This window comes from Perognathus longimembris, chromosome 9 (assembly GCF_023159225.1).
Source record: "Perognathus longimembris pacificus isolate PPM17 chromosome 9, ASM2315922v1, whole genome shotgun sequence".
NCBI lineage: Eukaryota > Metazoa > Chordata > Mammalia > Rodentia > Heteromyidae > Perognathus > Perognathus longimembris.
The window spans coordinates 16,457,777-16,474,605 of record NC_063169.1 but is presented as its reverse complement, the minus strand read 5'-3'; the positions used below and the strand labels follow the sequence as shown (position 1 = coordinate 16,474,605).

The 16,829-nt window shown below is 34.8% G+C and overlaps 1 protein-coding gene across 3 annotated transcripts in view; it reads left to right on the top strand.

Moving 5' to 3' along the window:
• Positions 1-16,829, top strand: part of Grik2 (glutamate ionotropic receptor kainate type subunit 2) — a 533,318-nt gene that overhangs the window by 194,240 nt on the left and 322,249 nt on the right. For all 3 annotated transcript variants that reach the window (XM_048353764.1, XM_048353765.1, XM_048353766.1), the window contains exons 3-4: positions 6,477-6,644; positions 13,081-13,338. In XM_048353764.1, the coding sequence (XP_048209721.1) occupies positions 6,477-6,644; positions 13,081-13,338 (426 nt within the window). The remainder of the gene's footprint in view (positions 1-6,476; positions 6,645-13,080; positions 13,339-16,829) is intronic.

Genomic DNA, 16,829 nt, shown 5'->3' with positions numbered 1-16,829 from the left:
CATTCTGAAAAATGTATAACAAAAATTATATCTGATTTACACAAGAGAAAATAGATATTAGAATAGGATAAAGGGCTTGCTTCTTCAATCATGTTTGCCTTTTGTCTCCATTTAGGTGACCTTTTTTAAAAAATCAGTACAATTAATGTGTGTGCTCTTGGACCTCAAATAGTTGATATTATATTGTATATAAGGTAATTATTCTTGGCGCTCCTTTCCCTGTTATCCCTGCTTGATCACTTCTATTTCTCTCTTGATATTATTCAAGCATCTGCCTTTCTCATCAGTATGCCTTCCTTCCATGTCTAAAATTGCTATCATTTAAGTAGCCATTTTTCAATTTTCCTCTCAGTATGTAGTACATTTACTTCAAAATTAATATGACTTGAATATGTTGCTCTCAGGCCTCCCCTAGAATTTTAAGGATCTATTTAGAAAGAAAAGTCAGCACCTATTTTCCACCCACTAATGAAAAACATGTTGAAAACAGTAGGCAGTTTGTAAAGTTAAAAGATTATTTATTTTTAAAATAAGAAATCACATTCACATACCCATGAACAAGCAATGCCTGTTTAAGGTCAGCATTACATTATTTCCTGCCACCAGGTACCAGTTTACACATGATCTTGCCTCTCATACTTTATGCTAGACAGTTGAAAAAACTTCTTTCCCAAAGCTCTAGCACAAGCTTAAGTGAAGAAAATACAATAGAAGAAAGTATACGAGAATAGCCTCAATATTTCCAACACTGAAAGTGTTAGAATCAGACAAATTCTAATAAATTTCTCAGATAAAATTTTCATTGTTCACATATTTGTATAGTTTTATTTTCCTTAAAATATTGATCAAGGTGCTAACTTGTATGCACTTTTCCATGCTCTTAAGTCTTTCTTTTTGAAGTCACTGGCACTCAAAATCTAGGTGGAATGACTCTTTTATTGTACTAGAAATATGAGTTGTTTCATGGCTCAAGAAAATCAAATGAAAGGAGGGAAGGCAGGAGGTGTTTCCTATTCGTGGCACCATGAATGTTCCTGTGTGGAATGTAGATCCATTATTACATCATTTCTAGAAACACCTTTCATTACACTAGTCACCTCCATTCAGTCACTTTGTGAGTCACTGTCTTAATAACATGTCAATCACAAGGGTCCAAGTGTACATATGTTTTTCTTCCTGGGTCGACCTAGGAGGCTAAGATGCTACCAACTTCAAATTCATTTTAGAATATTATTATCTTACTTTCTGTAGACGAAAAGCAATAAGAATTTTTTTAGGAATTAAAATTATTCACAATATATTCTTTTATTTTTGAAATATAAAACATAATTTATTTACATGCTAATGGGATACTATGTAAAGTTTCATACATGCATACATTGCATAATGAATAACTTAGATTAAAAATATTCATTTCTGGAGACATTATCTCTTTATGTTGAAAAAGTCCCAAACTCCTTATTCTTGCTTTTAGAAATGTTCCATTTAGAAAGAGGAAAACTATTGAGAAAACAACCAAAGTTCAAGTTGAAGACTCATAAGATTTCCCTGCAGGACGTAGTACAGCATGGTGATTAAAAGATAAAGCTTGGCTTGAGGTCTCTTGTGTTCTAATCCTGTTTCTACCCCTAGCTGAGTGTGGAACTGACCTTAGGCAAGATACTCAAGATGCTGGACCAAGGTGTTATTAAAGCAGAATAGGCCACGGAAGGAGGTTGTTTGAGAGAAGAGTTACAATACCCCGTGGATCATGGAGAAAAGAGTAATTTATGGGCTCAATAACTTGGAAAATTTAAATATTAGAATTACACCAAACTTAAAATTTAGAACATACATAGGTATGTACATAATTATGTATATATTCATTTTGTGGGTAAACGTATATGATTAAACTTAGAACAAAAGTCCAGGTAAAATAGTTCTTAGAAGGAAGGGAGGGCAGAGTGGAAAAAGAAAGTGAATAACTTTGTAATACAATGCAAGTATGTATGAGAGCACCCCAGAGAAACTCAAGAGAAACTGATGATCAGCAGAGTGTAGGGAAAGGGAATTTGACTGAGGACTGGTGGGGAATAGTAGAAGGGAGTGTGGTGCTGGGGAGGATCGAAGAAGTGGAATACTGGTGGAAGAGATTACTTTCAACTGTGCAAACGGAACAAGAAACTGGTCAGGAATACTACTTTTTAGGGAGAAGCATCGGAAAGTGTGATAGAAAGGGTGGAATTGACTGAATATAGTGTAAACTTGTGGAGATTTAACAATGAAATCCCTCTCCATTTAAATAAAATAAACTAATAAAATATATAACCATATATATACATATATGAGATAAAATGTAAATAAAATAAATTTCTTGGTGAACATGGTAAGAAAAGAGCAGGAAAATGAAGGTAGCCAGTAGATTAAAAAACCCTAAAGCTTAATGCTTAATGATTAGGCAGCTACTGAAACATTTTAGAGTTTAATCCACACAGGCCTAGAGTCACATTTTGGAAATGAAAACTGGTTGCAATGGGGAGAAATAATTGACAGGAATCATATGGGAGCTGGAAACTATGGAAAATCGCATGGAAACACATTATTATAGGATGGTACATTTTGACTTAGGCATGTACATGAAAAGGTTTATGGTGACATTGCTGTAGAATTAGTAGAGGCATTTAAACTATCAGGTGGCATTATGGAGCAGATCATTAGCTAGTTTGACAATAGTCATCAGTTGGAATATCTATAATGTTATGATTTGTGGCTTTGGCACTAACTCAGTGTGGCTCATGACTTTTATTACTGATTTGGTAATAGAGACAACACTACGAATGAAAATAAAAGCATTTCACATATCCTTATAGATTTAACAACTTAGCATGATACTTTAGAAGTTTAAACTAACAATGGATGTTAGAATCAGAATCTGAATAGACTTAATTAGAAAATTAGATCAACTCTTACTAAATAATACTAATCAGTGGTACATCGAAAAATCTTTAAATAAATGGAAATGAAGATAGTACTTAGCAATCTTAATTTTTCAACAGCATACTTAAGATGAACTAGCAGATTTTGTACTCTGAAACAAGAATCTTACTACTCATTTGTATGTATAATTAATGAATTGACAGTTCCATTATAATTTGGATGCTAGGACCACTTGGATTATCAAACGAAGAAGTGTTTAAAACAAATAAGCTAGAAAGAAAAGAAGGGTAAGAATAGTTATATGACGATCAAAAATCTGGAAATTTTGACCTACTAAAAGAAATACAATTAGAAGATGAATTATTTTTTAAACTCTAAAAAATGATATTTTAAGTTGGCCTTGAGTAAATGCTAGTCAGAATAATTATGAACTTTAGGAAAGCAAAAGATGGATTAATACATAAAGGAACTTCATGATGAAGTTATCTGGAAAGCTAGAAGACTACAGCAGTTAGATAGCAGGTTCATTCCTGGAGGTCATTGGTACTTTGTAGAAGAAAGAAGTTTTGAGGGGCTGGGGATATGGCCTAGTGGCAAGACAGCTTGCCTTGTATACATGAGGCCCTGGGTTCGATTCCCCAGCACCACATATACAGAAAATGGCCAGAAGTGGCGCTGTGGCTCAAGTGGCAGAGTACTAGCCTTGAGCAAAAGGAAGCCAGGGACAGTGCTCAGGCCCTGAGTCCAAGGCCCAAGACTGGCCAAAAAAAAAAAAAAAAAAAAAAAGTTTTGAATATCCAGAGAAAAGTTTCAGTATTGGGAAATAAATACTCATATTCCGTTTACCTCAATGACACAGTTATTGATATTTTCCTAGTTTTGCTCTTATGATATTCTGAGCATTTCAGTATGGATGCCCTAAGAACAAATATGTTTTCTGATATAAGCAATATATCATTATTTGCTGAAGGAGTTAAAAATATCTCTAACATCACTTAACATCCAGATTATAAAAAATGGCTGGTGTCATTGTATTTTTATCAACATTAAAGAAGATTTGTATTCTTTGGATAATAGTTTGCACAAAATTACAAAGTAGGGAGTCACCTTTGTATATAGATGCAAAATAAGTTCAGTAAAACAACCACTAAGAATACCAGCATACCTTCTGGGGGAACAATAGGCAATATGTCATTCCGAACATCAGTCCCTTTCTTAAATTGAAAGAGTGTAATGCAGTGATTTTACCCACTGTAAGATAGGATTGGTTTGAACCATATCAGAGGTTAGATGTGAACATCCATCACAAGCTTATGAGTCACACAATCAGTAGTGGTAGTTAAAATTGATCTCTAAGAGAAAGACATTGGCCAGGTTTCAGAGTTGACTAATAAATCTTTCATTTCAAGGCTAGTAATGTTGTTCTTTTGTGAGCCAGAGGCTGAAATGGGAAAAATTTCAGCATTGGTGTTTCTGCATCGCTAAAACAAAGAGGGAAAACTATACTTCAAAAAACCATTCTCCTTTGTTTCCCTTCTTCAACAAGCCTGCAGTAGACCAAGAAATTCTTTAAATTTTAATATAAAATTGGAATTAAAGAATTATAGGTGTTTTATTATTAGATGTAGAGGGTTGGTATAGACAGTGAGAAAAACCTTGAGTTAGAAGAAGCCAACCAAATAAAACATAGCCGTAAGATTGATAATCAGATGATGGTTTCCAAGCTGAAAAATTCAATGTTAAGTATGAGAAGCAAGTAATATATTTGTAAGTCCACAGAAATATAGGATTTGAACACACAAAGGGTCCCTAGGTTCTCAAAAAAATGTGAAGCTGATTGAATGTTGGTGCTAGAGTGAGCACAAAATTCTTGATTACTAAAATGCTGCGATGTCCTGTAGTTCTTATATTTTTATTACTGAGGGAAGTATTTTGCCCACCAACTGTAGGAACTCCATAAGGTACAAATTCTCTTTCCATGTTACCTGGAGCTCTGACATTTCAGCATAAAATGAGTTACTCTAAAAACTTACTTTTACAGGAGATATATAGCCCAAAATGAATATCACTATTTTTTTCAAGTTATATAAAGAGTAAAGGCATGTTCAAATCATGTAAGCATTTATTGTTTCGCAGATTCATAAACAGGCAGGAAAACGTTTTGTTGTTTAATTTTTAATAGCATTTTTTAAATCAAAAGAATCCTTTTAGAATAGTGCTAGCTGATTCGTTTTTTCAAGAGTCAACATTGCAGATTTCATTTTCTGCTCCACAAAAAAAGCGTATAAAACACATTTCCCTCAATTTCTTGCTCATCGCCTACTTTCAAATTCCAGGTAGTTTCCTCTTACTTCAGTGAATGAATCATCTTTCTCCCAGCACTTAACCCATAGCCCAGGCTTTGCTTCTTGCTAACTCTTGTTTCCAAACCACACGACTCTCTTTCTTATTCTGTCTTTCATATCACTTAAAATTTCCTTCCTATTGAGTTTTTTCTCCTTGCAAACATATGTTATCTTTCTTATCATTAAAAATGCTTTCAAACTCTGAGATTTAGTATTCTCCTCTCTCAATGATTCTGTTTTGTGATACTTATTAATAGTGAAGTTTCATTTTAAAGCATTTTATTCATTGGTTAAAATCAATATGGGATCAAATAGACATTATCATACTTCCTTGATATAAATTTTCCTAATGCCTGGTCTCATTGGAGTTACAACTCCTCAGAGCTAGAGGAATTGTAATGCTTATTATACATGGATAGGTGATTTACTTGTAGTGTAGTCAATTGACATTCATGAATCAAAATACCTACCTAGGGAAGGGGCTTATTCAAGGGAATTTCCTTGTGCAAAATTTAAAAGGCACAAAGATAAATGCTCTTTATTTTTAAAGTATTGGCTCCTTAGTGACAGAAGTAGAAGATAGTCTAGCATTAGGTACTGCCCCTTTCCTTCTGCTGAACAAGCCAACAAGAGAGATTCTGGGGCTGGGAACGGGGCTTAGCGGTAGAGTGGGACTTCGGAGTAAAATGAAGGGAGAAGTAAAACCGTTCACTTTACTGCAAGATAGCTTTTCAATTGTTTTAGAACATTAGCAAATTAGGTATCCTACAAGTTGTGCCAAGGAATTCTGATTTCTGAGTTAATGAAGACAAATTTAATTCTTTTTCCCATGCTAAGCTTTAGAGTTGTTGTCATCACAGATAATTCATAATTTTGGAATTGGGCTCCAAATTTGCGGGAATAATTTTTCTTACTCAAAACAACATCCATACATGCTTGTGCCCTAAAACATGTCATTGCTAAAGAATAAAAGGGGAAATATTAAATTTTGGCAGAAATACCAAGGCAGTTTGGTTAGTTTTCATTTATCTAAAGAGCCATATCCTAACGTTCAAAGGAAAGTAAGCACACAACTGATCCACTTGAAAGATATCTCTCTCTCTCTCTCTCTCTCTCTCACACACACACACACACACACGACACAAAATCCAGAAGTCAACTGAAATGTTCTCTGTGTTGTAAGAGCTGTGTGATTATTCTCTCTTGTTTTGCTAGGAGGTATTTTTGAATATGTGGAATCTGGCCCCATGGGAGCGGAGGAACTGGCTTTTCGGTTTGCTGTGAATACCATCAACAGAAACAGAACCTTGTTGCCCAATACCACCTTAACTTATGATACCCAGAAGATAAACCTCTATGACAGTTTTGAAGCATCCAAGAAAGGTAACTTGTAGATATTTGGGATTATATTTTCTGGGTTTCAAATTCCCAGGTTTGCTGAAGACACTTCTTTCTTTGATCATGTACTCAATATGTTGTTAAGGATAATTGCATGTGATGAGTTCATTTGAAAATGTGCCTGTTTTATTCAAGGAAGGTAAAATGATAGAACTGTCAATAGAAGTCTACTTATAAATACAATTAAATCTAATATTGTCCACTTGTTTTTCTGTTATCGATTCCTTGCCTTATTATTAAACTGTATTTAATTTTATAAGACCACTAAAATAACTTCAGTAAACCTTGTTTTTCTTAAAATTTTATTTTCATTATCAATATCAATTCCATTATATTCTTACCGTATTAGCCATTTATTGACTACTTTGAAAGTTTTTTGGCTTCAGAAGTTCAGTCTAGCAGACTCAGAGCTCACACCTGTAATTTTAATACTCTCTCTTTTCTTCTTCTTTTTTTTCTGTCAGTCATGGGGCTTGAACTTGGAACCTGGACGCTGTCTCTGAGCTCTTTTGTTCAAGGCTAGCTCTCTATCACAGAGTCACAATGCTATTTCTGGTTTTCTCCTGGTTAATTGGAGATAAGGGTCTCAGGTACTTTCCTGTCTGGGCTACTTTTGAACCATGATCCTCAGATCTCAGCCTCAGTAGTTAAGATTACAGGTATAAGCCACCAGTATCTGGAATCAATCCTAATTTTTTAGGAAGCTGAAATTAGGTGGAACAAAGTTTGAGGCCAACACATACAAAAAGTTCATGAAAACTCCATCTCAACCAAAAAGATCTGGGTACCATAGTGGCACACACCTTTCTTCCCAGCACTATGGAAACATATATAGGAGCAATGCAATCCAAACCTGTTGATTCAGTCTGGGGATAAACTTAAAACCCGATATGGAAACGATGAACCTCCAAAAAAGCCTAAAGATGGCTCAAGTGGTAGAGCACCTGCCTGAAAAGCACTAGCTCCTGATTTCAACCCCAGTACTACCAAAGAAAAATTTCCAATCTTAAGTGAAAAAAAAAAGAATTTCTATAATACAAATTTAATGTTCAATATTCATGTATGAAGAATATTTATATATAAAGAAAAGCAACAGAAAGAATTACTGGGAAATCGTTTTAACCAATGAAGAGTCTTAGTAATCAATGCATTTGAGAGGTATTTCTACTTAGTCTTGTATTTCTTACATAGTCTAATCTTTGGAATACTTGGTAATCATGTAATAGATATGAACTTTAATAATATAAGTTTTTAAATGATTGTGCTTGCAGAATAATTGTCACCCTCTCTCTCTCTCTCTCTCTTTCTCTCTTTCTCTTTCCATCCTTCCCTCCCACTCCCCACCCCCTCTCTCTGCCAATTCTGGGGTTTGAGCTCAGATCATTTCACATTCTCTGTGTGCTTTCTCAGGTAGTGTTCTGCCACTAGAAGCATACTTCTAGCCTAGCTTTTTTATTCTGGTTATGTGTAGGAGTCTTGTATGGCCGGGTGCTGGTGGCGGCCCATGCCTGTAATCCTAGCTACTCAGGAGGCTGAGATTTGAGAATTGAGTTCAAAGTCATCCCGAGCAGGAAAAGCCCAAGAGACTCTTATCTCCAATTAACAATCAGAAGATCAGAAGTGGCTCTGTGGCTCAAGTGGTAAAGCACTAGCATGGAGCACAAGTGTCCAGACCCAGAGTCAAGCCCCATGACCAACCAAAAAAAAAAAGTCTTGTGGACTTTTTAAGCCACACTGGCTTTGAACCACAATCCTATTCTCAGCTTTCTTAGCTAGGATTCCTGAGTAGCAGTGAACAATCAAGGACTGGCTGTCACTTCGCACTTCTAATCAATGTTTGCCTTTAGGTAATGATAATAATGTTTAACTAGTTCCTTACATAAAAATGTGCATAAAATGTGCATAACCATTTGAAATTCTATTATGAATATTTCTGCTAAGATTATTAATATTAATAGCAAGGTGATAAGAAATAGTGTTGCTCAAGATGAAAGGAACCTTCTTTTCCCCCAGCTGCTAACTTGTGTTTATCAAAGCTCTCTTCTGCCTGCCCTTTGAATTCATATCTTTATGAATATAAATATATTTTCACATTTCAGAAGCATGTCAGGGTGATGAGAGGCTTGGAGGGCTGATAGGAGGAAAAGGTTAAAGTTTATCATAAAATGTTGCATTTGTCATCACAAGTGCAAAATAACTCATTAATTGCAAGACAAGTGTCTTTGATTAATGGCATAGTTCATGACTATTTTCATTAGAAACAAGACGCTTTATCTCTAATGAAAGCATTCAGAATATGATGTGAGTACAATATAGATAAGATATTAATAGATTTCTTTATCAAGATTTCAAAAGAGTAGCATAAAAATACCGAATACTGTTCCAGGAATACTTGAACAAACTTATAAGGTGATAAAGTCATCTTTTTGCCAAAATATTCTAAGGAATTTGTCATCCATTAAAAACCCATTGGAACTAAAACATATCCATTGACACTTGCCTGAAGCTAGGGAAAGCGAAGAAAAATGTGTGAGTACCTTTTTAGAAGATGTTATAACATTGAATGCAATTTGGATCTTGTTCATTGAGCTATTAAACCTTATAGAATGTGGAGACATTTAACAGGGCATTATGTTGGGATTACAGTATTTGGGAAATATCATTTTCAAAGTACACAAATAATTTTTTAATTATTTTACTAAATTTAAATATAAGATCACAAGATCTTGAGTTCAAACCCCACTACTATAAGTCAGAAATCAATCTTTCATAGGTAAAACTGCTTTGCCCAATGAATGAAATAATTGATATATTAGAACTTGAGATATCTTTTGACTTGTGCATTATTTTAAATAGCTCTATTAAGCAGATCATTTTGGTACCTTCCTATAATCCTAATTACTTCAGAGGTGGAGGCAGGAAGGTCTGTGTATGAGGCTAATCTGAGCATATAGACTATGTCACAAAGAAAATAAAAGATACTTCTAGGGTTGGGAATATGGCTTAGTGGTAGAGTGCTTGAGTTGCATGCATGAAGTCCTGGGTTTGATTCCTCAGTACCACATACACAGTGAAAGCTAGAAGTGGTCCTCTGTCTCAAGTGGCAGAGTGCTAGCCTTGAGCAAAAAGAAGCTAGGGACAGTGCTCAGGCCCTGAGTCCAAACCCCACGACTGGCAATAAAAAAAAAAGAAAAAAGATACTTCTATGTGAAATACACTTGGCCAAAAGCAAAATTAGGAAGCCCCTCGGTACAGTTCTGTGTTTGGGCTCTCTTCCTTCTGGTCCATTATGAGGTGTTTGTAGTTTCTTCTACTGTGCCATTCCCCAATGATGTTTCTGCCCTGTCAGGGAAGCCAGCCCCCATGAACTAAAGCTTGTGAAACTGTGATGCAAAATAAATCTTCCCACCTTCAAGTTCATTTTTTTAAGCCATTTGTCACAGCAACAAAAAGTTTGACTAACACATCCTCACCACTCAAAAAGCAAAACATTACTATTTTGACCTGTTTCTTTGTTGTTTTGCTTTGGTGTAGACTTAATGAACTTAACATTTTATAAACGTTTAATTCATTTGATGTTAGAATTTAAACGTAGTTGTCATACTGTAATGAAAATGTATCATTACATTCTCCATGTCTTCTTTGAAATAATTTTAAATTTTATAAAATATTTTCTAGTTTATTTTAATTTGTTGCCAGTTCTGGGGCTTTAAGTCTGGGCCTGAGCAATATCCCTGGCTTTCTTTTGCTCAAGGCTAGCACTCTACCACTTGAGCCACAGTGTCACTTCTGGCTTTTTCTGTATATGAGATGCTGAGGAATCAAAACCAGTGCTTCATGCATGCTAGGTGAGCATTCTTCCACTAAACCACATTCCCAGCCCTACATATTTTATAATTTACAAAACTGATCAAGTTTTATAAATATAATACAAGTATTCTTTACTTTTTCTTTGTAAAAGATTTTTTTTTTTTTTTTGGCCAGTCCTGGGGCTTGAACGCAGGGCCTGAGCACTGTCCCTGGCTTCCTTTTTGCTCAAGGCTAGCACTCTGCCACTTGAGCCACAGCGCCACTTCTGGCCATTTTCTGTATATGTGGTGCTGAGGAATCGAACCCAGGGCCTCATGTATATGAGGCAGGCACTCTTGCCACTAGGCCATATCCCCAGCCCCTGTAAAAGATTTTTTTAATGGGTTTCTTTTTTGTTGTTTTTTGTGGTTTCTTTTTTGGGTTTTGTTTGTTAGCTGGTGCTGGCAGGGAGGCTTGAACTCAAGGCCTGAGGGGGGGAGGGGGGAAGAGGGTGTAACAGCTCCACATCTGGCTTTTCTATAGTTAAGTCTCATGGACTTTTCTGTTCATGTGAGCCACTGGTGCCCAGCCATTTCAGACTCTTCTTTTTTTTTTTTTTTTTGCCATTCTCTTAAAATTAGATAGCTGGGATGGCAACACAGTGGTAGATTTTTTTGTTAACACATGTGAGGCTCTGGGTTTCATTCCCAGTGCTGCAGACAATTAGAGTAAGAAAATAACAAAATAGAATTAGAAAAGAAATAAACAAAAAGAAATACACTTGGCCAAATATAACTTTTTTAGCTTATCTTGGTGTTTTACTTGTTTAAATTCTAAGTTGGAAAGACCATTTGTTCTCAATGTATATGAAATAAAATCCTATGTAGAGTGAAAATTTTCAGATTCCTTTCTGCTGATTCAGAATTCCAATAGTCATTTACAGAGAATCTATAATTCAGAATCATTGTATTTATATCATGTTGGTTTAGTGCTTCTTTGTCTGTCACACCATATTTAATGTAGAAAATTGAATAAACAATCTCAGAATTGTTGATTTTATATTTGGGAAGAACTGAGCCATAACATCTAATTTATGCCTATAACTATTTGGCTCTGTTTTAATATTGCGGTTATATTGCTGGAGAGCCATTTCCTCTTGGGATAAACTACTTCTTTTTGGATATTTTCAATTTTTCCTTACAATTTTTACAAACTTGAATTGGGTCAAAATTCATGAGAAACTTCTAACCATTAATCTTAATTAAATAAGACAAAGTACATTTCCCAGTCCCGGCCTTTGGATACCTAGAAATAATTTTCATGTTTCCAAAAAGTATTCACTTTCTAGGCACAAACTCACCATGTGGTTTTGTGTGCCTTAGAGTCACAGTTACTGGTAAATGTGTTTTTGTTTTTGTTTTTGTTTTTTGGTACATGTGTTTTAATCTGCATACCCTCTAGTTTATTTCTTCTACTTATAGGTACTACAATCATTACTGCTGTAAGCAAAATTTTCTGAGTATATGTTGACTTTAAATATCTATTTTGGAAAAATATAAAAGTTGTATAACCCCAAAACCAAGTATTTGAAGATGATTGAATACTTACCTAATAGTTTTGTATTCAATATTTATCAAATAATTTTCTTGCTCTTCATACTCATGATAGTAAAAGTTTTTCTGAAGAGTTGTTCCCCTCACTTGATCTGTGTCATCTATCTACCATCTTTCTATCTATCTTTCTTTCTTTCCATCATCTAGCTAGCTAGCTAGCTCTATTTTTATCTATATATAAACTTGTCATTGTTGTGCATATCTAGTTTGGTGGGAAAAGGGGACAAAATGGCTTTACATTATTTGAAATGTTAGGAAACAGGAATGGCTCAAATGGTAGAGCATCGCCTTGGGCAAAAAAGCCAAGAGTGAAACCCTGAGTTCAAGCCTCAGCACTCTCTCACACACACGTGTGTGCATACACTCACATGCACACACATGCATGCACACATGCATGTACAACTTGAGAAAAAATACTATTTCTCTACATTCACAATAAGAACTATTATCTTCTGAAGTCATTATATTTGTCCCACCTGCAGTTAAAAACTATTCTGTTTGTGCTGGATGTTGGTGGCTCATGCCTGTAATTCTGGCTATTCGGGAAGCTGAGATCTGAGGATTGCAGTTTGAAGCCTGCTTAGGCTGGAAAGTCTATGAAACTCTTCATCTCCCCAAAACTGCCATGAAAGCTTTAAGGAGAGCTGTGGTTGGCCTTAGAGCACTAGCCTTGAGCATGAAAGCTCAGGAATAACACACAGGCCCTGAGTTTAAGACACACCAAAGCACCTACACCATAAAGAATAAATAAAAAATGTATGTATTTTTTTTTGTCCTTCTCTCTGTCCTTTCCTTGACATTATTTATGGAATTATTTAGCTTTGGATTGCAGAGATTGGCTGAATTAACCCTCTTAGAACGAATTGAAAATTGGCCGAGGTAGATGAAATAAAAGTGGAATGTGAGTATAATAAGACAAGTCTTTTATAAGGATGATACCTTTGACCTCTAATAATAAGGTGGTATAACTGGGTACACTGGCCGCCCGTCTTATTAACAGACTTCTGTCTCCTCTTCAGCCTGTGATCAACTGTCTCTTGGGGTGGCTGCCATCTTCGGGCCTTCGCACAGCTCCTCAGCCAATGCAGTGCAGTCGATCTGTAATGCTCTGGGGGTTCCCCACATCCAGACCCGCTGGAAACACCAGGTGTCGGACAACAAAGATTCCTTCTATGTCAGTCTCTACCCTGACTTCTCTTCACTCAGCCGTGCCATTTTGGACTTGGTGCAGTTTTTCAAGTGGAAAACCGTCACCGTGGTGTATGATGACAGCACTGGTAAGAACAACCAGAAGCCTTTGGGCAATGTGTTAAATGTGTATCATTCTCTAGAACACAGTCCAGATTCTTACTGTGGTTCTGTCTTGTGTGTTGGTGGGATATTGTTTGCTTCTTTTTACATTAATTTAAAAAAGAGTAACTACTAATGTTAATTTGATACACCCAAACAAAATACCAGCTAACTCACAGGCTTTTTCCTGTATTTGTAAAATATATTCTTCTTTGCAGTAATACATCAACTAGTTTGAACTGTAAACTGAATAAACAATATGAGGTAAATGAGATAAATAGTGAAATATCTATCCAGATAATTTATATATGAGTGAATGAAAGGCCATTTCTTACAACAAAGCTGCAGTGTTAGTTGTCAAATGAAAGTCTCAGAAAATTCACAAATTTGTCTTAACAATTTTTCTGGCTTAAATGTAATATATATAGGTAGTGTAATAAAATTTGCATTCATAAGGCATGTTGAGGTTTTAAATATTTTTCCCCAGTATGGAACAATGTAATACTCACTGAAGTTTTCAAGAGTTCTATAACCACTTTTGTGTGGATACTAGAATTTAGAAGATACAATTTATGGAAATGGTCATTATTTCCCTGTCAAAAAAGAATATTTTCATTTTGGGCTCTGCTTTCTTAGTTTAATTACATTATGGATTTTGTATACAAATGGCTACCTTGAGTTAATCAAAGTCAGAGAAATAGAAGAAAATCAACAACAAAAATTAACCTTCAAGTATTGTTGATAGTTATATTGGTAAAAGAAATATCCTGCTAAATATAAAATGACAAATGATTTCATTCAAGGATGTCTTAGAAGAGATGAGTACATTCAGGTTGGGATGGCCATAGACCATTCAAGGATGTTTTTTGTAGTCTAAACAGTGATCTTCAAATTAAGATGTAGCCAGGCTCATGATGTAATTCTAGCTACTCTGGAAGCAGAAATCTGAGGATCGAGGTTCAAAGCCAACTGGAGCAGGAAAGTCTATGAGACTCTTATTTCCAATGAACCACCAGAACGCATGATATGGCGCTGTGGCTCAAGTGGTAGAGTGCTAGCCTTTAGCTGAAGAGCTCAGGGACAGTTCCCAGGCCCAGAGTTCACACCCCATGACTGACCTACCCCTTCCCCCTAAAAACTTCAAATTAAGATGTAAACATTTAATTTTAGAACATTTTACTAAGCTTTTAAATTTGCATCATAATTGAAATTCATTAGAATTTATATTATCACAAAATATGATAGGAACATTCATTATTCCTTTGTGTCTATACACTTTGTATGCTTGTGGGGTCCAAAATTTAATGTAGATTTTTTCTTTTTGCATTTGCTAGTAAAATTGATCACTGCAAACCAATGGAAAAGAACTTTTCCTAGGGAATAGAAAATTGTAGGTTGAGAAAAAAACAGTGAAAATATTTTAAAACTGTTTTTGTTGACATAGTTTAAATACAAATTAGTAGAATAATCTTGTTTTACATATTGAAAAAATTAAATATTTATGAAAAATGTTTATCTTTATATCAATAGATGTCCTTAAAGTACTCAACAATCTTTGTCTTTTAACTTAAATGAGATATTAGTATATTATATATGTATGTATATAATATACAAATACTATAAATATATATACTATATATGTAATATAATATATATTTGGTCATTGGTAAAGTTCTATCATTTAATTTAAATGGAGTCAGGGGATGAATGCTTTGTCAGGTCTTCATTGTGTGTAACAATCCAAGTATTCTCCTTTACAAATTGGTTCACTTCCCGTTTATGGGGCTGGTCACAGAAGCACAGAAAATGTATACATATTCGTTGTGAAGCCATATGTGAATCACTACTCTATTTTCTCCCAACATCATTCAAGTATCTTACAACCGGATACACACAACTTTAATCTACACAGGTGTGTGATATTTTGTATTCTTATAACTCTTCATGCTAAGAAGAAAATTGGAAAAAGTTCAAAATGTATATGCATGTATTTTTTGTCTTCACTATTACCTATGTGCCATGCTTATATCAATCATAGCAAACATGAGTGGGTAAACAAATAAATAGTGGTATTTCTGAACAAGTTGTACACCAGTTTGGTAAAGTTGTATATGCAGTTAATATATCCTTGCTACAAATTATATTCTAAACTTTTCTATGACCAAGATCAACTGAAATAACCTAACATTTATAGCTGTTTCTACTTAGACAATTTTAGTAGGTTGCTGACCTAAGACTAAGTGAATTAAAAAAGTTAAATTATTTAAAAGAAAATTCATCATTCCCTTATTTTTAAGGTAACATACATACTTGGATATTTAAAAAAGTCCTTGATTATTTAAATTTTGTTCATTTAAAATTATGACATTTGTTTGCAGAAAATATGCCTTAAAATCCTCTGCATCAAAACAATAGTTATTAATGATCCATATCATGCAATGGTTAACTTTACACATATCAAATGGACTACTTCTGCATTGCCAGGGATTATACATGTGCTTATATGTCAGTATGGAAACAAAGCCCTGCCTTTATTAAACTTCTAATTTACAATAAAGGGTACTTCATTCTTCATTTTTGTTTTTGAGACTTAATTTTATTAATATTAATACTGTTATTATTACTACTATTGTTATTATCTTTAAGTAGTTGTACTAAGGTGTTGCCATTTAACAAAGTAGTTTCTGAATATAATGCATCTTAATCAATGGCATCCTTCATATATATATATATATATATATATATATATTATTTTTTGCCAATCCTGGGGCTTGGACTCAGGGCCTCAGCACTGTCCCTGGCTTCTTTTTGCTCAAGGCTAGCACTCTGCCACTTGAGCAACAGCGCCACTTCTGGCCATTTTCTGTATATGTGGTACTGGGGAATTGAACCCAGGGCCTCATGTATATGAGGCAAGCACTCTTGCCACTAGGCCATATCCCCAGCCCCTCCAATATTCTTACTCTTCCCTCTTCTACCTACCCCTTCCCTCACTCTTCTAATTTTGTAGCATATACACTGGATTCTTGACTGCATTCTCCTCTTCTTCTTTTCTCCATTTGTCTATCCACTTATTCTTGGCCCCACCCAACCTTTCCAAGTACCCAATAACTAAGATTTTATGTAGCTGAACTTTGATTTTGCCTTTCTAGGGAATTACACTATTTGAGCTTTTGCTCGAATCTATCTCATTTCAGTTACTTCATTTATACATACTTGCATACCACCCAAAACATTTACTTATAAGAGTATAAGCTAATTCTAGCTTCCACATACAAGGAAATTATAGATTCTTGTTTCTCTGGGCTGAATTACTTCATTTAACACAATTTTTCCATGTGATTTCTTTACAAATGCTACAATATCATTCTTTCTGGTGGATGAGTAAAATTCTTACATATATATATATGTGTGTATATATATCATATTTTCTTGATTCATTTTCCATTAATGAGTATCAAGGCTAATTCGATAGCTT